Source organism: Procambarus clarkii, chromosome 4 (genome assembly GCF_040958095.1).
Source record: "Procambarus clarkii isolate CNS0578487 chromosome 4, FALCON_Pclarkii_2.0, whole genome shotgun sequence".
NCBI lineage: Eukaryota > Metazoa > Arthropoda > Malacostraca > Decapoda > Cambaridae > Procambarus > Procambarus clarkii.
The window spans coordinates 26,198,866-26,221,336 of NC_091153.1; the positions used below are offsets into that span (position 1 = coordinate 26,198,866).

The 22,471-nt window shown below is 46.4% G+C and overlaps 1 protein-coding gene across 1 annotated transcript; it reads left to right on the forward strand.

The window, feature by feature from the left end:
* Nucleotides 1–1,498: 1,498 nt before the first annotated feature.
* On the forward strand, nucleotides 1,499–3,628 carry LOC138370877 (putative uncharacterized protein ENSP00000383309). Its single transcript, XM_069335503.1, has one exon. The coding sequence runs from the start codon at nucleotides 1,499–1,501 to the stop codon at nucleotides 3,626–3,628; it is 2,130 nt and encodes a 709-aa protein (XP_069191604.1).
* The last annotated feature ends 18,843 nt before the right edge of the window (nucleotides 3,629–22,471 follow it).

Below are 22,471 nucleotides of genomic sequence, written 5' to 3' on the forward strand. Positions count from 1 at the left end.
TCCTGTCCCATTTCCCTATCATACCTGGTTTTAAAATTATGAATAGTATTTGCTTCCACAACCTGTTCCTGAAGTGCATTCCATTTTCCCACTACTCTCACGCTAAAAGAAAACTTCCTAACATCTCTGTGACTCATCTGAGTTTCAAGCTTCAATCCATGTCCCCTCGTTCTGTTACTATTCCGTGTGAACATTTCGTCTATGTCCACTCTGTCAATCCCTCTGAGTATCTTATACGTTCCTATCATGTCCCCCCTCTCCTTTCTTCTTTCTAGTGTCGTAAGGCACAGTTCCCTCAGGCGCTCCTCATACCCCATCCCTCGTAGCCCTGGGACGAGTCTCGTTGCAAACTTCTGAACCTTTTCCAGTTTCATTATATGCTTCTTCAGATGGGGACTCCATGATGAGGTGGCATACTCTAAAACTGGTCTCACGTAGGCAGTGTAGAGGGCCCTAAATGCCTCCTTACTTAGGTTTCTGAATGATGTTCTAACTTTTGCCAGTGTAGAGTACGCTGCTGTCGTTATCCTATTTATATGTGCCTCAGGAGATAGATTAGGTGTTACGTCCACCCCCAGGTCTCTTTCGCGCGTCGTCACAGGTAGGCTGTTCCCCTTCATTGTGTACTGTCCCTTTGGTCTCCTATCTCCTAGTCCCATTTCCATAACTTTACATTTGCTCGTGTTGAATTCCAATAGCCATTTCTCTGACCATCTCTGCAACCTGTGTGTGTGTGTGTGTGTGTGTGTGTGTGTGTGTGTGTGTGTGTGTGTGTGTGTGTGTGTGTGTGTGTGTGTGTGTGTGTGTGTGTGTGTGTGTAGGCATGCGTCCCACAGAGCCGCCACAATCGACGGATGTTTGCGTGTTAAGAAGCAAAAGACACTACGCTTCCCTTCCGTTATTTATTTAAACAAAATATTACATAACCACGGAATCTCGGGTCAAAATTACCTGATAAAATCACAGGTCAATCATACTAACTATTACTGGTAGTCATTGGGTCAAGTTACCAAATATTGCAGACAGTCCATGGATAAATTAAAATAAAGAGCAGCTCCATTTTTCAACTTCTGTTCTCTCTCTCTCTCTCTCTCTCTCTCTCTCTCTCTCTGTCTCTCTCTCTCTCTCTATCTCTCTCTATCTCTCTCTCTCTCTCTCTCTCTCTCTCTCTCTCTCTCTCCCTCTCCCTCTCTCTCTCTCTCTCTCTCTCTCTCTCTCTCTCTCTCTCTCTCTCTCTCTCTCTCTCTCTCTCTCTCTCTCTCTCTCTCTCTCTCTCTCTCTCTCTCTCTTTCTCTCTCTCTCTCTCATCTGAGACGCATAACAGTAACTACTAACAAATTGCCAATGAAAAACTAATTTCTCCTCTAACACTACAAGTTCGAATTCCTGAACGAAATTTGAGTCTGATCATCAATCTTCCTGCAGCCCCCGGGCCTAGGAGAGTTGGCTGGGTGAAGGACTTGTTGCTGGGATGGTTGATGGGGCTATGGTTGGAGGGATGGGGGAGGGGGGGAGAGCCGGGGCTGGGAAGACGCTGGTGACGTCTCCCCCGCGGCAGACGTTGGTGACGTCTCCCCCGCGGCAGACGCTGGTGACGTCTCCCCCGCGGCAGACGCTGGTGACGTCTCCCCCGCGGCAGACGTTGGTGACGTCTCCCCCGCGGCAGACATTGGTGACGTCTCCCCCGCGGCAGACGCTGGTGACGTCTCCCCCGCGGCAGACGTTGGTGACGTCTCCCCCGCGGCAGACGTTGGTGACGTCTCCCCCGCGGCAGACGCTGGTGACGTCTCCCCTGCGGCAGACGTTGGTGACGTCTCCCCCGCGGCAGACGTTGGTGACGTCTCCCCCGCGGCAGACGTTGGTGACGTCTCCCCCGCGGCAGACGCTGGTGACGTCTCCCCCGCGGCAGACGCTGGTGACGTCTCTCCCGCGGCAGACGCTGGTGACGTCTCCCCCGCGGCAGACGTTGGTGACGTCTCCCCCGCGGCAGACGCTGGTGACGTCTCCCCCGCGGCAGACGCAGGTGACGTCTCCCCCGCGGCAGACGTTGGTGACGTCTCCCCCGCGGCAGACGCTGGTGACGTCTCCCCCGCGGCAGACGCTGGTGACGTCTCCCCCGCGGCAGACGCTGGTGACGTCTCCCCCGCGGCAGACGCTGGTGACGTCTCCCCCGCGGCAGACGCTGGTGACGTCTCCCCCGCGGCAGACGCTGGTGACGTCTCCCCCGCGGCAGACGCTGGTGACGTCTCCCCCGCGGCAGACGCTGGTGACGTCTCCCCCGCGGCAGACGCTGGTGACGTCTCTCCCGCGGCAGACGCTGGTGACGTCTCCCCCGCGGCAGACGTTGGTGACGTCTCCCCCGCGGCAGACGCTGGTGACGTCTCCCCCGCGGCAGACGCAGGTGACGTCTCCCCCGCGGCAGACGTTGGTGACGTCTCCCCCGCGGCAGACGCTGGTGACGTCTCCCCCGCGGCAGACGCTGGTGACGTCTCCCCCGCGGCAGACGCTGGTGACGTCTCCCCCGCGGCAGACGCTGGTGACGTCTCCCCCGCGGCAGACGCTGGTGACGTCTCCCCCGCGGCAGACGCTGGTGACGTCTCCCCCGCGGCAGACGCTGGTGACGTCTCCCCCGCGGCAGACGCTGGTGACGTCTCCCCCGCGGCAGACGCTGGTGACGTCTCCCCCGCGGCAGACGCTGGTGACGTCTCCCCCGCGGCAGACGCTGGTGACGTCTCCCCCGCGGCAGACGCTGGTGACGTCTCCCCCGCGGCAGACGCTGGTGACGTCTCCCCCGCGGCAGACGCTGGTGACGTCTCCCCCGCGGCAGACGCTGGTGACGTCTCCCCCGCGGCAGACGCTGGTGACGTCTCCCCCGCGGCAGACGCTGGTGACGTCTCCCCCGCGGCAGACGCTGGTGACGTCTCCCCCGCGGCAGACGCTGGTGACGTCTCCCCCGCGGCAGACGCTGGTGACGTCTCCCCCGCGGCAGACGCTGGTGACGTCTCCCCCGCGGCAGACGCTGGTGACGTCTCTCCCGCGGCAGACGCTGGTGACGTCTCCCCCGCGGCAGACGCTGGTGACGTCTCCCCCGCGGCAGACGCTGGTGACGTCTCCCCCGCGGCAGACGCTGGTGACGTCTCCCCCGCGGCAGACGCTGGTGACGTCTCCCCCGCGGCAGACGCTGGTGACGTCTCCCCCGCGGCAGACGCTGGTGACGTCTCCCCCGCGGCAGACGCTGGTGACGTCTCTCCCGCGGCAGACGCTGGTGACGTCTCCCCCGCGGCAGACGTTGGTGACGTCTCCCCCGCGGCAGACGCTGGTGACGTCTCCCCCGCGGCAGACGCAGGTGACGTCTCCCCCGCGGCAGACGTTGGTGACGTCTCCCCCGCGGCAGACGCTGGTGACGTCTCCCCCGCGGCAGACGCTGGTGACGTCTCCCCCGCGGCAGACGCTGGTGACGTCTCCCCCGCGGCAGACGCTGGTGACGTCTCCCCCGCGGCAGACGCTGGTGACGTCTCCCCCGCGGCAGACGCTGGTGACGTCTCCCCCGCGGCAGACGCTGGTGACGTCTCCCCCGCGGCAGACGCTGGTGACGTCTCCCCCGCGGCAGACGCAGGTTGCGTGTTAAAAAAATACAATATTTTACTTGCACGTTATTAGTAAAAAAATTAATATCCAATATATCAACTAAGAAAAAAAAAAAATATATATATATATATCAGACCACGGAGGAAAATGAAATAGGAATTTCCTTAAGTACTTTCGTATATTAAATACATCTTCAAAAGGAATCCTTCTGAAGATGTATTTAATATACGAAAGTACTTAAGGAAATTCCTGTTTCATTTTCCTCCGTGATCTGACATTGTGACATTCTTAATCACTTTTTTATTTTCGTGATGTACACACACACATATATATATATATATATATATATATATATATATATATATATATATATATATATATATATATATATATATATATATATATATATGTGTGTGTGTGTGTGTGTGTGTATAGCAAAATTAAATGTCTATGATGAAAAACCTTCAGGCTGACTAAATACAGCAAATGCTGGCTCAAGCAGACACAACCTACATTCACAACTCAAGACGCTCAGCGCAGCAGACTGGGCCATTTTGGAGCTCACAATAGGAGTAAATATATTTTAAGGTTTAAACAGACGAGACTTAGACCATGCCGAATGGTTTCTAATTATTATCCCTTACTGTTGACCAGACCACACACTAGAAGGTGAAGGGACGACGACGTTTCGGTCCGTCCTGGACCATTCACAATCAACTTGAGAATGGTCGAGGAGGGACCGAAACGTCGTCGTCCCTTCACCTTCTAGTGTGTGGTCTGGTCAACATACTTCAGCCACGTTATCGTGACTCATAACCTGCATTCTCCCCTACTCCCTGAAAATGAGTTACTCTGCTTAGTTACTGGCTTAATGCGGGTTTTACTTTTTAGGTTTATATAAGCGGGAATGCACTCCGTTGAGAACAGGCGAGATTGTGTGTGTTTGACAACGTCATTTTTTTCTTGGGAAAAGTCAGTTGATGGATTTGGATGTTATTGGGTGTAAAAGAAACTCTCTAAAACAACACAATTTTAGTTCCAAACACCATAACGGCAGCTCCAAACATGACAATCACAGCTCTAAAGACAACAACCACAGCTTCAAACACCAGCTCTTCAATCCAAAGCACCACAGCCACAGAAATGAAAAAATTGAAAGCAGTTTCACTCTTACAGTGAAGTTTACTGTCAAAAAACCTCTTTGGTTGACTTTGCCATGCCCCCCCCCCACCACACACACACATTTCATGGCGATTTCAACCATGGAAAGATAGACTGGGAGAATGGGGACCCATATGGTGGTGCAGATATGTGGAGAGCTAAACCCTTGGAAGTGGCCACAAGGAACTTTCTGAACCAGCATGTAAAGGAACCCACAAGAGTGAGAGGCAATGATGAACCCGCTTGACTCGACTTGATATTCACCCTGAATGGGTCAGAAATAAGGGAAGTCAAAGCTGAAGCCCCCATAGGAACGAGTGACCACAGTGTACTGATTTTTGAGTACTTGGTAGAGGTAGGGATAACCTATCCAAGGATGGGATCGGAGGGAAAAAGATTAAATTACCGAAGAGGAAAATATGACTAGATAAGGAACTTCCTCAGGAGAATACCATGGGAAACAGAACTTAGAGACAAGAATGTGCAGGACATGATGGATTTTGTCACCGAGAGGTGCCAGGAAGCTGCAGACAGGTTTATCCCCGTCCAAAAGGAGAAAAACGAAAAATAACAGAAAAAACACATGGTTCAACCAGGAATGTAAGGTAGCGAAGCAACAGAGTAAAAGAACATGGAGAAACTACAGAAATAGCAGAACACCGGAGAGCAGGGAGTGAGAAGGGAAGCAGAGAGACAGTTTGAAAATGACACAGCGAGTAAAGCCAAGACCCAACCAAAGCTGCTCCACAACCACATGAGGAGGAAAACAGCAGTGAAGGAACAAGTGATGAACCTGAGAAAAGGGAGAAAAGATACGCAGAGAATGACAAGGAGGTGAGTGAAGAACTCAACAAGAGACTCCAGGAGGTCTTCACAATAGAACAAAGAGAAGCCCCTGCAATAAATGAGGAGGAGGCAAACCAAGCAACCTTGGATGAATTTGACCTCACCGGTGATGAGGTCAAAAGGTGTCTGCTGGAGCTGGATGTGACAAAGGCTGTTGGGCCTGAAAGAGTCTCACCATTGATACTAAAGGAAGGTGCAGAAGCACTAAGTGTGCCACTCTCTATGGTGTATAACAGGTCACTAGAAACAGGAGACTTACCAGAAAATTGGAAGACAGCTAACGTAGTCCAACTGTACAAGAAGGGTGACAGGCAAGAGGCACTGAACTAAAGGCCAGTTTCCCTAACTTGTATACCATGCAAGGTGATGGAGAAGATCGTGAGGAAAAGGCTTGTAGAACATCTGGAAGAAAATAACTTTGTAACACACCACCAACATGGGTTCAGGGATGGTAAATCGTGCCTCACAGGTTTAATAGAATTCTTTGACCAGGCAACAAAAATTAGGCAGGAAAGAGAAGGGTGAACCGACTGCATTTTTCTAGACTGCCAAAAAGCCTTTGACACAGTACCCCATAAAAGGCTGTAAAAAAAGTTGGAGCAACAGGCAGGAGTAAAAGGTTAGGTGCTCAAGTGGATAAGGGAGTACTTAAGCAACAGGAAACAGCGAGTAACGGTGAGGGGGGGACACGACAGAGTGGCGAGATGTCACCAGCGAAGTGCCACAGGGCTCAGTACTTGGACCCATCTTGTTTCTAATATATGTAAACGATCTTCCGGAGGGTATAGACTCGTTCCTCTCAATGTTTGCTGATGATGCAAAAATTATGAGAAGAATCAAGACGGATGAATGCAGACAGAGGCTATAGGATAACCTGGACAAACTGGTGGAATGGTCTAGAAAATGGCTGTTAAAGTTCAACTCAGGAAAGTGTATGGTAATGAAATTAGGCGAAGGGAGCATGAGGCTGAACACAAGGTATCATCTGGGAGGTGAAATCCTGCAAGAGTCAAATAGAGAGAAAGATCTGGGGGTTGATATCACACCGAACCTGTCCCCAGAGGCCCACATCAAATGAATATCATCAGCGACATATGCTAGACTGGCCAACATAAGAACTGCCTATAGAAACTTGTGTAAGGAATCGTTCAGGACCCTGTATACCACTTATGTAAGACCAATCCTGGAGTATGCAGCTCCAGCCTGGACTTCATACGTAATTAAACACTAGACAAAGTTAGAGAAGATCCAGCGGTATGCCATCAGGCTCGTCCGGGAACTGATAGGAATGAGCTACGAGGAAAGGCTAAAGGAGCTGAACCTCACATCCCTGGAAAACAGAAGAGTAAGGGGAAACATGATAACCACCTACAAAATTCTCAGGGGGATTGACAGGGTGGACCAAGACAAACTCTTCATCACGGGAGGGACACGAACAAGGGGACACAGGTGGAAACGTAGTACCCAGATGAGCCACAGGAACGTTAGAAAGATTTTTTCAGTATCAGAGTTGTTAATAAAAAGAATGCACTAGGCAGTGATGTGGTGGAGGCTGACTCCATACACAGTTTCAAATGTAGATATGATAGAGCCCAGTAGGCTCAGGAAACTGTACACCAGTTGATTGACAGTTGAGAGGCGGGACCAAAAAACAAAACTCAACCCCCGCAAGCACAAATAGGTGAGTACACACATACACACACACACACACACACACACACACACACACACACACACACACACACACACACACACACACACACACACACACACACACACACACACACACTCTCTCTCTCACACGCACACAAGGAAGGAGCGCAGGGAGAGAGAAGGAAATCAGAGTACCACAACCCAGAACCCTACAATCCCAGAGGGAAGTGGAGAACCTTCCTCAAACAGTGCAACAGCCACAGGGATTGGGGCAACACCCCCACATTCTACCCAACAGACACCCAACCCGCCCCATCCCCTGTCAGCCCCCCACTAAGTACCCACCTAGGGCACCCTCCCCCCACCCACCCCCCTCCCCCCACTCACCCCCCTTCTCCCCCTCACCCCTCTCCCCAGGACCTCCCTTCTTCCCCATCCCCCATGCCCTCCATTCTCCCACATGCCTTCCCGTCTCTCCCACCCCCATGCCCTCCCTTCCCCCCCTCCCCCCTAAGCCCCCACTCTCCCCCACCCCACCTAAGTCTTCCCCTCTCCCCCACTCCCCTAAACCCTCCCCTCTTCCTCACCCACCTCAGCCCTCCCTTTTCCCCCACGCCCCCCAAGCCCTCCACCCTTTCCTCTCCCCCCAAGCCCCTCCATCTCCCCTATCCCCCACAGCCTCTCCTCCCCCCATGCTTCCCCAACCCTCCCTCTCTTACCAACCCCCTGTACCCTCCCCCTCTTACCCACCCCCTGTACCCTCCCTCTCTTACCCACCCCCTGTACCCTCCCCCTCTTATCCACCCCAAGTACCCTCCCCCTCTTATCCACCCCCTGTACCCTCCCCCTCTCCCCCACCACCCCAAGCCCCCCCTCCTCCACCAATCTCCCCGTGCCAGGTCCCCCCAGCTCCCACTCACCCCAGATTCCAAAGGTCCCCCCCAGAAAAGAAGCAGAAGAGAGTCAGTTTCAGGGTGATGTACTCGAACATAGATGGGATCACAAGCAAGACAAGTGAACTAAGGGAAAGAGCACAAAAAGTTAACCCAGATGTAATCGGACTCACTGAAACAAAACTCTCTGGAATCATAACGAATGCCGTGTTTCCCCAGGAGTACACAGTAATAAGGAAAGAGAGGGAAGGTAGGAGAGGAGGCGGAGTGGCCCTACTCATGAGAAGGGAATGGAGTTTTAAGGAGATGGCCATCCCGGGCTGTGAGGAGTTCAGAGACTACATAGCAGGCACCATAACAATGGGAGGACCAAGAATAGTAGTAGCAGTAATATACAACCCTCCACCAAATGACAGGAGACCCAGTAAAGAGTATGAAAACAACAACAAGGCAGTTAACACTATAATTGAGAGGGCAGCCTCTGCTGCCTGTAGAAATAGATCCCACCTGCTCATCATGGGAGACTTCAATCACGGAAAGATTGACTGGGAGAACAAGGAACCGCATGGAGGCGAGAATACGTGAAGAGCCAAACTATTGGAGGTGGTGACAAGCAACTTTTTAACCCAGCATGTCGGAGAACCCACAAGGATTAGAGGCAATGACGAACCAGCGAGACTCGACCTAGTCTTCACTCTGAACGACTCCGACATAAGAGAAATCGGTTTTGAGGACCCAGTAGGAATGAGCGACCACAGTGTACTGGTGTTTGAGTACTTGATTGAAGAAGGGTTATTGAACTCGAGGAGGGATACCGAAACCAAAAGGTTAGCATACCGAAAGGGAAACTATGAGGGGATAAGAAATATCCTAACAGATATAGCATGGGAAACAGAGCTCAGGGGAAAGACGGCCCAAGATATGATGGATTACATCACGCAGAAGTGCAAGGACGCAGCAAACAAGTTTGTCCCAGTCCAAAAGGAAAACAGAGAAATGAAGATGAGAAACCCATGGTTTAATCAGAGATGTAGGCTAGCTAAGCAGCAAAGTAAAAGGGCATGGAGAAACTATAGGAATAACAGGACACTGGAGAGCAGAGAAAGATGCCAGAATGCCAGGAATGAATATGTCAGTATGAGAAGAGAGGCAGAAAGACAATACGAAAATGACATCGCAAGCAAGGCAAAGACTTAGCCTAAATTGTTGCATAGCAACATTAGGAGAAAAACAACAGTAAAGGAACAGGTTATGAGATTAAGGATAGGGGCGGAAGGATTCACTACAAATGACAAAGAAGTGTGTGAGGAATTGAATAAGAAATTCCAGGAGGTCTTCACCTTAGAGTAAGGAGAAATTCAAGAAGTGAGGGAATAGCTAACCAGGAACCACTGGAAGAGTTTGAGATTACCAGTGGGGAAGTAAGGAAGTGTTTACTAGAGTTGGACGTGACGAAGGCTATAGGCCCAGATGGAATCTCCCCTTGGGTTCTAAAGAGGGAGCAAGAGAACTGTGCCTACCACTCTCCATAGTGTATAACAAATCACTGGCAACAGGGGAACTGCCAGATATTTGGAAAGCAGCTAACGTAGTCCCGATATACAAGAAAGGGGATAGACAGGAGGCACTGAACTACAGGCCAGTGTCCTTAACCTGCATACCATGCAAGCTGATGGAGAAGATTGTGCGAAAAAAACTAGTGGAGCATCTGGAGCGAAGGAACTTTGTAACACAGCATCAACATGGGTTCAGGGATGGCAGGTCCTGTCTCACAGGGTTACTTGAATTCTACGACCAGGCAACAAAAATAAGGCAAGAAAGAGAAGGGTGGGCAGACTGCATATTTTTGGATTGTCAGAAAGCCTTTGATACAGTGCCACACAAGAGGCTAGTGCGAAAGTTGGAGATGCAGGCTGGAGTGAGAGGGAAGGTACTCCGGTGGATAGAGGAGTACCTAAGCAACAGGAGACAACGAGTCTGTGTGAGGGGTGAGGTCTCAGATTGGCGAGACGTCACAAGTGGAGTCCCGCAGGGGTCAGTCCTTGGACCTATACTGTTTCTGGTATATGTAAATGATCTCCCAGTGGGTATAGATTCGTTCCTCTCAATGTTTGCCGACGATGCAAAAATTATGAGGAGGATTGAAACAGAGGATAATGGTAGGAGGCTACAAGATGACCTGGATAGACTGAGTGAATGGTCCAACAAATGTCTGTTGAAGTTCAACCCGAGTAAATGCAAAGTAATGAAACTAGGCAGTGGAAACAGGAGGCCAGGCACAGGATACAGAATAGGAGACGAAGTACTTAATGAAACAGACAGAGAGAAAGATCTAGGAGTTGATATCACACCAAACCTGTCTCCTGAAGCCCACATAAAAAGAATTACGTCTGCGGCATATGCGAGGCTGGCTAACATCAGAACGGCGTTCAGGAACCTGTCTAAGGAATCATTCAGAATCTTGTACACCACATATGTAAGACCAATCCTGGAGTATGCGGCCCCAGCATGGAGCCCGTACCTTGTCAAGCACAAGACGAAGCTGGAAAAAGTCCAAAGGTATGCTACTAGACTAGTCCCAGAACTAAGAGGCATGAGTTATGAGGAAAGGCTGCGGGAAATGCACCTTACGACACTGGAAGACAGAAGAGTAAGGGGGGACATGATCACAACCTACAAAATCCTCAGGGGAATCAACCGGGTAAACAAGGATGAACTATTCAACACTGGTGGGACGCGAACAAGGGGACACAGGTGGAAGCTGAGTACCCAAATGAGCCACAGAGACGTTAGAAAGAACTTTTTCAGTGTCAGTGTAGTTAGTAAATGGAATGCATTAGGAAGTGATGTGGTGGAGGCTGACTCCATACACAGTTTCAAATGTAGATATGATAGAGCCCAATAGGCTCAGGAATCTGTACACCAGTTGACTGACGGTTGAGAGGCGGGACCAAAGAGCCAGAGCTCAACCCCCGCAAGCACAATTATGTGAGTACACACACTTGTAGATACACACCGACAGACTTGCGAGGGTGAAGGCAGAGCAGTTTGTTTCTCGCGAAATGAAACGGAATACCAGACGAGTCAAACAATGCTCCATCTCTCACGGAATCCATTCTCTTGTTTATTCTGCTCGCCTGAACTGTTGCAATCACCGTCCTCTTTAACACAGCGACGGTCTCGCTTCATGCAGGTCGGCGTTCAATCCCCGACCGTCCATAAGTGGTTGGGCACCATTTTTCCCCCCCGTCCCATTCCAAATCCTTATCCTGACCCCTTCCAAGTGCTATATACTGATAATGGCTTAGTGCTTTCTCCTCATAGGTCCCTTCCCCTTCCGCCTTCTCCCCTTCCACACACACATTCTCCCTCTTTATTCTATCACCTTTACATCTTCTTGATCTCTTATCTCCCTCTTCTAGCCTTACTATCTCCTCTCCATCCCTCTGGCAGCCATCCCTGTCCCATACTCTCCCGTTTAACACAATACATCACCAGACATTTGAAGTCATTTAACTCTTTGCCAAACAACAAACAAATAAATACTGAAAAAGTAAAACAAGCAGCAACAACAAAAAAGCCACCCCTGACATGTACAGTCAACAAAACCATTACACGCAGATATATACTCTCAGAGAGCCGCAAACAATGACACAACTTACAAATTGTTATTATTAATGTCGCTTGCAATAACAAAGACGGACTCAAATGCCGATTCCACAATAACACACATTTGTACCGTATTACTGTTTGATCTCGGAGTTATTTTTGTATCCGGATACACTAGGAGCCGGTCGGCCAAGCGGACAGCACGCTGGACTTGTGATCTTGTGGTCCTGGGTTCGATCCCAGACGCCGGTGAGAAACAATGAGTAGAGTTTCTTTCACCCTATGCCCCTGTTACCTAGCAGTAAAATAGGTACCTGGGTGTTAAGTCAACTGTCACGGGCTGCTTCCTGGGGGTGGAGGCCTGGTCGAGGACCGGGCCGCGAGGACACTAAAAAGCCCCGAAATCATCTCAAGATAACCTGAAGATAACTGTTCCACGCTGATTTGTTTCGCATTTCTATGAATACTAATGAGAGGCTCTAATGAACACCGTTGACTGTGGCGCGTCAACCGCTTTTTGCAACGTCATCTCTACTGCAAAGCTGCACAAAGGTTATCTGTACTTGCACCTTTTAGTTACAGTTTTTCTGTCTATTCCCCTTAAATTTATGATATATATATATATATATGTCGTACCTAGTAGCCAGAACGCACTTCTCAGCCTACTATGCAAGGCCCGATTTGCCTAATAAGCCAAGTTTTCCGGAATTAATATATTTTCTCTATTTTTTTTCTTATGAAATGATAAAGCCACCCATTTCATTATGTAAGAGATCATTTTTTTTTTATTGGCGTTAAAATTAACGTAGATATATGACCGAACCTAACCAACCCTACCTAACCTAACCTAACCTATGTTCATAAGTTAGACTAGGTTACTTAGCCGAAAAAGTTAGGTTAGGTTAGGTTGGGTAGGTTAAGTAGTCGAAAAAACATTAATTCGTGAAAACTTGGCTTATTAGGCAAATCGGGCCTTGCATAGTAGGTTGAGAAGTGCGTTCTGGCTACTAGGTACGACATATATATATATATATATATATATATATATATATATATATATATATATATATATATATATATATATATATATATATATATATATATATATATATATATATATAGTGCTTTCTATATTATAATTCTATATTTAACCCGCATTAAACCCACTCGACCACGATAGGACAAAGCTGACCAACCCGGAACTGCTGAATTTATGCTATTGTGACTTCCTAGTGAAGTGCAAGAGTAAGGGTGTGAACACCATTACCCGAAGGCCAGAGTGTAGATGGGCTGACTGTAAAAATCCTGGTTAGCCTCGAGTTCCTGGCCTCCAGAACCTCCTAGTGAATTCAGTAGAGTTCCAGTTTAGTCAGGCCTTACGAGTCAACACTTATTCACTCTCCAAGGCCCGTCAGTACTCCATGGTGACGCCGGACCTAGTCGCTCCATTTTTCCGAAAGATGGAGAGATTATTTGAGGTCCTCTGGTCTCTCCCAACAGTGGTACACCGTGTCTCTGCGTCCCACAGGGTGGGCTGGACGTGGTTACTGCATCACCTGCGTATGAGTGCGTCACGTGTACTCACCTAGTTGTACTCACCTAGTTGTGCTTGCGGGGGTTGAGCTCTGGCTCTTTGGTCCCGCCTCTCAACCGTCAATCAACAGACAATATGTGTGTGTGTGTGTGTGTGTGTGTGTGTGTGTGTGTGTGTGTGTGTGTGTGTGTGTGTGTGTGCGTGTGCGTGTGCGTGTGCGTGTGTGTGTGTGTGTGTGTGTGTGTGTGTGTGTGTGTGTGTGTGTGTGTGTGTGTGTGTGTGTGTGTGTGTGTGTGTGTGTGTGTGTGTGTGTATGTGTGTGTGTGCGCGTCAATCTCCTAAATGACGACGACGAGGCAAAAAAGTTTGGAAAATAAACACAAACAACAATAAACCCAGGACGGGGGAAACTTTAATCAAAACACATTCGGCCAAGTTGACGCCATAAGAGAGCCGAGTGCACGGAGGTTGTCATCCCCTGCTTCAAGTCGTCATATTTCCTTCATTACTTCAGTCCCCTAAGTAACAGATTAACCTGTTTTTTCCTCGCCTCATCGGTTTACAAATCAGGTCTACTGCTGGGTGAACAGGGGCGCGAAAAATTATGAATTGGCGCCCAGTCAATCCTACAAGGCCAGGATCCACGAACTGGAACAATCGTCCATTTTCTGGGAGAAGTCAACAGTGCCAGACTTCGGACACGGTGTTGAGCTTCCACTTTTGTTGAGGGGAGAATGTGGAAAACACATGAGCGACTTGGGCGTCATCCTTCATCTTCCATTTTCCATGTTAATCCACACCTTTCTACAGTAATCCCCACCTTTCAATAATAATCCCCACCTTTCTACAGTAATACCCACCTTTCGACAGTAATCCCCACGTTTCTACAGTAATCCCCACTTTTGTACAGTAATTCCCACTTTTCTATAGTAATCCCCACCTTTCTATAGTAATCCCCACCTTTCTACAATGATTCTCATCTTTCAACAGTAATCCCCATCTTTCTACAGTAATCCCCACCTTTTCTACAGTAATCCCCATCTTTCTACAGCAATCCCCATCTTTCCATAGTAATCCCCACATTTCTACAGTAATTCCTACCTCACGGCAGTAATCCCTGAACCTTCAGTCAGTACAGTCCCTCTACATTAATCCCCGCCCATCTACAGTAATACTTTCATCATTCACAGTAATCCCCGCGCACTCATCATAATGTCCCACCACAGTAATCTCCATGAATTGACAAAAATCCCCCGTCCCTAAATAGCAATTCTTATACAAATGAACCCTCATACTATGTCAAATTAATCTCAATCCCAATATGTCTTCCCCACTGCTTCTCCCGCGCCTTTCCTTCCTTTTCTTCCAGTTCCGGTTCCTTTGCTCCTATCCTTCACATTAATTTCCACTCCACGAACGCTGCCACCCTAAGATCTGACAAGGTAATTAGCGGATAATTAAGTGTGATTCAGATTAGGTGTAGCGGAGGTCTGTGTCGGGCGAGAGGCGGCGGTGTGGGAGGAACGACTCGTCTCACGCACCGACCTGGGGCCAGATTCACTAAGAAGTTACGCAAGCACTTACGAACGTGTACATCTTTCCTCAATCTTTGACGGATTTAGTTACATTTATTTAACAGTTTACAACCATGAAAACTTCCCAGTCAACTTTTGTTATTGTTATAAACAGCCTCCTGGTTCTTCGGAGCTCATTAACTGTTTAATAGTTGTAAACAAAGCCGCCAAAGATTGAGACAAGATGTACAGGTTCGTAAGTGCTTGCGTAATTGCTTCGTGAATCTGGGACCAGGAAGCGAAGGAAACGTTCTCCAGGCCAAGCGAACCCGGGTACCGGAGTGTGAGGTTATCCCGGTGTAGTGAACCGCTCACAGTGTCAGGTCCTCCCGTTCTGCTGAGCTGAAGCTGAGGAGAGGGAGGCTACTCCTGGCTTGCTCAAAGAGCAGTGGAATGTCCTCCTAACCTATTGAATCTTGGAAGAAAATGAAAGGTTCTATCAGCCAGATGAACCAAGTAGAGTAGGTTCTCCTTATCTGCTGAACCAAGAAAGCATAGTAAAAAAAAAAATTTAGTCCCCTGAAGGTAGGCGGCATGTTAGTCCCCTGAAGGTAGGCGGCATGTTAGTCCCCTGAAGGTAGGCGGCATGTTAGTCCCCTGAAGGTAGGCGGCATGTTAGTCCCCTGAAGGTAGCGGCATGTTAGTCCCCTGAAGGTAAGCGGCATGTTAGTCCCCTGAAGGTAGGCGGCATGTTAGTCCCCTGAAGGTAGGCGGCATGTTAGTCCCCTGAAGGTAGGCGGCATGTTAGTCCCCTGAAGGTAGGCGGCATGTTAGTCCCCTGAAGGTAGGCGGCATGGTGGAAGAGTTTCCTGGTCAATTGTACCAATGAATCACAGAGAAAAGTTCTCCTGGTCTTCCGACCGGAGGCGGACGGAGTCTAACCTCCCACACCCAGGAAGCAGGATGAAAAATCCTCTTTGCCTGAGCTGAGGAATGCCGGGCAGGAGAGGAAGGGCCTCCTGGTCTATTGATCCAAGGAAGGTGAGTGTTCGGTCCTTCTGGCCTACTGAACCGAGAAATTTTAATAGAAGGAACTAACGATTTATTGAAGCACTGAATCAGAGTGCACAGACCTGACCAGCAGAGTCGAGGACTTGCATTGAATGCAATAAATGAAAAACATTCAGTAACAGAAATTATTTATTTAGGGAAATTTAACACAATACTTCTAAAATATGGACTAGGCTTATACACTGGCTATATACACCCCTGGCTGCATACACCGGAGCTTCCCCCTCAGTAACAATACTCATACAACATGAGTGTATGAACAGTCAACCCGTTCTCACACAAGACAGCACATATATGACTTAATGCTTAAAGTCAATATGTTGAATATGAATTAGTAAATATGTGATATATTCCCAGTTACTTTTTTTCCAAGGCCCAAACTCTTCCTCACGTACCAATTTACGTCTCACAGTATCCATCCGTCAACCTAGATAGCAGAATAGTCGTGATTGGTTCAATTATAAGGAAAATTGTAGTTTTCAGATCCCACATGGGTTGTGAAATTGACCTACTATTGTCCATGCTCTTAGAATATTACAGATCAGCTACTTCCTATTGAAGGCTCGTAGTTTTGTTTTGAGAAATATTAGTTGTTCTTAGTAAATTATAATAAGCACTATACATTATTACATAGAATAACAGTGCTTCACCAATCAATATTATATACCATAGTCTGTGCTTTACAAATCTTTAAAGGATGTTTTGTAGGAACGCTAACAGAAAACGATGTTACGTTGGAATGTCTATGGGGTAAACAACTGCAAACAGGATATTATCGTGTCTACTATACCAACTATAGCTAGGATGGGTATATTGTCCACTACCACCTGTTAGGTGGGTAAGGGGTCCAATACCACCCACAGGATGGGTATGAGGGTCACATCCACCCACAGGATGAGTATGGGGACCACATCCACCCACAGGTAGGGTATGGGGTCCAATACTACCCACAGGATGAGTATGGCGTCCACTACAACCCACAGGATGGGTATGGGGCTCCAACCACCCATAGAATGAGTATGGGGCTCCAACCACCCATAGAATGGGTATGGGGTCCAATAACACCCACTGGATGTGTATGGCGTCCATTGTCGCGCGTCGAGCTCGAAAACCGCAGCATTCATATCAGAACCATGCCTATTTCACGCAGATTCCTTAATAAACGTAAGAATTTTATATGTCACAAGAAAGATAGAAATATAAGCTTCATTCTAAATACCTTACAATGGGTATATTTAAATTTAAAGCGAAGATACGTGTATTTTTATAATAGCCGAGCTCCGACCCCAGACAGATCTATCGACCGAGAAACTCTCAAGCAGAACAATGTTTATTTTACGTGAATTCGTTAATAAACATATGTGTTTTATATGTCTCAAGAAAGGCCGACATATAAGCTTCGCATTAAACACTTTACCATAGACATATTTAAAGTTCTAATGAAGATACATGTATTTTAAAAATTACGGAGCTCCCACCCCGTACAGACTGAACGACATAGCAACTCTCTCTCAGATCAATGTTTGTTTCACTTAAATTCGTTAATAAACACAAATGTTTTATATGTCTTAAGCAAGATAGAAATAAGAGCTTCATTTTAAATACATTACAATAGACATATTTATAGCTCAAGTGAAGATACATATGTTTTTATAGTAGCGCTCAGTAGCTTGTCGGGCATGGAGTGCAGACGCCTACGCACTTGCCGATATATTGTATAATTAACAAAGATACGCTAATAAAGCCTAAAATCTTATATGCCTCCAGAAAGACCGAGATATGAACATTATTATGATTGCACCAAATGAAATATATCATGTTCGAGAACAAAGATATATCAATTTTAAATTAAGTTTCGACTCTTGCTAGGGCGAGAGAGATGGGGCGACTCTCGCCCCATCTATTGGAGATTCTGTCCACTAAAGACCCAATGGTACTCAAATCCTCCTAGCATTATTTAGGTAATGAAGTAATATGGTATATATACTCACTATAATGTGGGTGTTGAATGTAGAACATGAGAAAACATATATTTACTCCAAACTAATATAATTTCATTATGAAATAAGTAAATAAGTAGCATCTAAGGAAGCCGACGGTCCAAGCGTCAATGTTGTGGAGCGACTTATCCAAGATATATCGTTGTTTGGAAAGTGTTTGTTGGCATATCTAGTTGTCGCACTTCTCTGCACAAATTATCACAAATTTAAATTATAATGTTAACAAGTAGAATACATATTTTTAATAAAATCTAACATAACTAGCCAGAAAACATATTACATTTATTAAAAATATATGTTTGGAAGTTAAATCAACTTCATAGGACAATAGTTTTGTTATAATACAAAAAAATAAAATAAATATATACTCGTTATTCGTTGACATGCGTTCGTTACCTAAACTACCATGTACTGTACTTATGTAAAATCTCCCATGTCTCTTCGCTCATCTCACCAAACCCTACAGGCTCTGTGATATATTGTTTAATTAATTGAGATTCACAAATAAAGCTTATAATTGTACATGTTATCAAAAAGGCAGAGCATAGTTTAGTTCATTTATTATGCACCCCATACCCATCCTATGGGCGATAGTGGAGTGTTACAGAGGCACATAATGGGCTCAGGGACTGAGCCCCACAATTCATATAGCCAAGCAAGTTATAATCTTGATAAGCTAGTTACAAAAGTCAATGCACATTGTCACATCAACAATGGGCTCGAGACCGACCACAAGTACAGTTTATAATTTAAGCAACTGACATATATGGAGGGCTAGTGTCACAATTGATATGTTTATCCTACACATAACCCCCTCTCCCCCATCAAATGGGCAGCGGTGGATAGGTTACAATCAAGTCGTTTTTTGCGTTTTATTCAGAGATTAGATCTTATTGGGTGAGGAAAGATATTCATATTTTAAAGAAGGCTTCTTGGCTGATGCTCTCCATTGATGGAAAATATACAACCTTTTGAAAATCAATGTTAGTTTGATCTAGATATTGTAATTAACGAAAGTATTTGTCATCAGAAAGGTAGAAATATAGGCTACATTTAAAATCCTTTGTCATAAATATAACTGAAGTGAAAACGAAGATATATGCGTTTTGATAGTTACTTGATGGCTAGCTCTGAGAGTGTGAACCCCTGCACACCAGCCAATAAATTGTATAATTAGTTTCCATATATTTTAATTAATCTTAAAAATCTATATGTCAGAAGAAAGGAAGATGTAGCCGTTAATGTGACAACATTTAAAAATATATATCTCTTAAGTTAAATAAATAATACCACCTTATCGCCTGTGTCCGGACACATGAAAACTACCTAGGTATCAGTATCCAGCCAGGCGGGGATCACAGGCTGCACAATACTGATAAATTATGTAATGCACTACTTGTGGTCCATCTCGAACCCATTTATGATGTGACGACTTATAGTGAATTTTGTAACTAGCTCATCAAGATTGTAACTTGCTTAGCTAAATGAATTGTGGGGTTCGGTCCATTCATTTTCTTTCTTTATTATGCACCCCATAATACCCATTCCGTGGGCGGTGATGTAAAGGATTACAGAGGCACATAATCGGTTCAGGAACTGAACCCTCTAGTTCGTTTAGCTAAGCAAATAACAATCTTTTGACGCTAGTTACAAAATTATTAATGTACACATACTTATGCATACATGTACATATACATATATACATACACATGCATATTTAATCACCCACACAAATACACACATCAGTAATCTTTTGTATCACAAGTGATTCAACAAGAGGCTCACAACAGTAACTATACAAGGCACTTTACATCTATGAAGAGTCGCACAGTTACTAGTCTTGCTCCACACCCACCCAACTGGGCGGCAGCTTTACAGTCATGTGCTCCACACCCACCCAACTGGGCGGCAGCTTTACAGTCATGTGCTCCACACCCACCCAACTGGGCGGCAGCTTTACAGTCATGTGCTCCACACCCACCCAACTGGGCGGCAGCTTTACAGTCATGTGCTCCACACCCACCCAACTGGGCGGCAGCTTTACAGTCATGTGCTCCACACCCACCCAACTGGGCGGCAGCTTTACAGTCATGTGCTCCACACCCACCCAACTGGGCGGCAGCTTTACAGTCATGTGCTCCACACCCACCCAACTGGGCTGCAGCTTTACAGTCATGTGCTCCACACCCACCCAACTGGGCGGCAGCTTTACAGTCATGTGCTCCACACCCACCCTACTGGGCGGCAGCTTTACAGTCATGTGCTCCACACCCACCCAACTGGGCGGCAGCTTTACAGTCATGTGCTCCACACCCACCCAACTGGGCGGCAGCTTTACAGTCATGTGCTCCACACCCACCCAACTGGGCGGCAGCTTTACAGTCTTGTGCTCCACACCCACCCAACTGGGCGGCAGCTTTACAGACATGTGCTCCACACCCACCCAACTATGCGGAAGCTTTACAGTTACCTGGTGTTATTCTTCACCTATATCTTTTTCTGGTTAATCCCTATTTACATTATGCAGTTCAGGTTTCGTCGCCATACTATAGTTTTTAGTTTAGTTAATTTATCACATAATGGGTTCAGGGACTGAACACACAATTTATTTATCTAAGCAAGTTACAATCTTGAGGAGCTAGCCACAAAATTCATAATACATCGTCACATCAACAACATGGGTTCGAGATCGACCACAAGTACAGTTTCAAGATTAAGAAAATGCCATATGTGGAGAGCTAGTGTCACAATTGATATGTTTGTCCTGCACATTTCCACAGTAGTTTGCTTGGGTTCTTTTAATTATCTTAGATATCATTGAAGAGAACCTCCTAGGTACTATACTGTATATATGCTGGTAAGAAGTATAATTATCCTGAGAAATCGTGTAAATTATCTTGTACGAGTGCTTCCAGTTAAGTAACATAGTTCATTTGTGTGCGCGTGCTTGAAGAGGAAATGTTATCCCCCCCCCCTCCCCATTGTAAATATTTGTGGGTTTCAGACCATACGGCCGCGGCTTACCCTCTCCGCGGTCGAGGGTAAGAACACCGGATGTATACCCAGTATTACAAGTAAACATTAGCAATAACAATTATGGAAAGTTCCTTCACCTATACATAGAGAAGAGACTGAACTTCAGCACCCACATACAACACACAAGGGGATGCTCTGAGAGAGAGAGTGAGAGTAAAAATGTCCACTGAGGTCTGATTAAGTCCTTTTGGGGACCTTAATCATTAGGACGTCCAATGATTAACGCAAAGTGAGGCGTATTCAGATGGTATATTGACAACATTCAGCATATCTCATACTGACCTAGTAGTACTGGTGCACAAATACCTTTTCCAAAGGAATCACAAAACATAATTAAACACAACTGTACCGTACAGTGTTATATGTTTATTTCAGTTTGAAAAATTTTTAACATTAAAGGTTAAATCCTTTAATTGGTTGAAATTGGTTTTAATATTCGAAATCTAATTTGTTGATGTTAAATAATATAAGGTTCAAATTTATTAAGATACATACTTTAAAAACTATTTCTATTTGAAATTTAAATAACATAAAAAGAGTACAGAATATAACAAATACCGACTACATAAAAGACCTGACACTTGCAGTACTTAATTATGCTATTGTAACACATTGAAAGTAATAACATTATTTGATTCAGCAAAGCATTTGGTAAAGTTATAATAATAATAATAATAATAATAATAATAATGTATTAATTATTTTAAATTATAATTCACAACTTGCTAGCGCACAAGAAACAAATCCACGAATCATCATTACATTCTGTAACACCTACACATGATCCATGGTGCCAAATATTGCAACGGTCACAGCATACCCTCAGCTTCAAATCATTTGGCTTTCTGCAAATGCAGTACACTTCCATCGAGCATGACCGGATGATTCGTTTTCTTCTCAGTGTCAGAGCTGCAGGGAATGAGATGAGACACTTTCCTTTAAAGTTCTCTTGTAGATGTTGTCTCATATTCTGCACATCATATACAAGGTTCACCGGATCTACACCACTTGCAAGTGATGCATCAAACGCCACAGCATATGCCCCACTCATACTTGAGTCCCTGTGTCTGCTGATATTCATTACATTGCATATCAGCTTATCATCCAAGACATTTTCAAGAGGAAACTAGATTTATTCCTCCAAGGAGTGCCGGACCAACCGGGCTGTGGTGGGTATGTGGGCCTGCGGGCCGCTCCAAGCAACAGCCTGGTGGACCAAACTCTCACAAGTCGAGCCTGGCCTCGGGCCGGGCTTGGGGAGTAGAAGAACTCCCAGAACCCCATCAACCAGGTATCAACCAGGTATCCTGGCAATTAGCAAGAGCATACAAGATAACTTCAGTAGATTTGGATGGTAATTTATGCCTGGTGTCGTATATGTTAATTTGTCCAGTTACTCCACTGTTGGAAACGGTGACCCAGTGACAACCATCAACTTGGATAAATTGAATAAATTCACCAATTGTAACTGGCCAGGAGAGGTCCCGCTACAACGCTGGGTCATGAAGGCCTTCTACGCTTGGCACAGTTTGTTTGATGAGGTCACATGCAGATTTTATGTGAAGG

Coding starts and splice junctions, on each gene's coding strand:
- LOC138370877 (XM_069335503.1), top strand. CDS start 1,499: ATGGGGGAGGGGGGGAGAGCCGGGGCTGGGAAGACGCTGGTGACGTCT.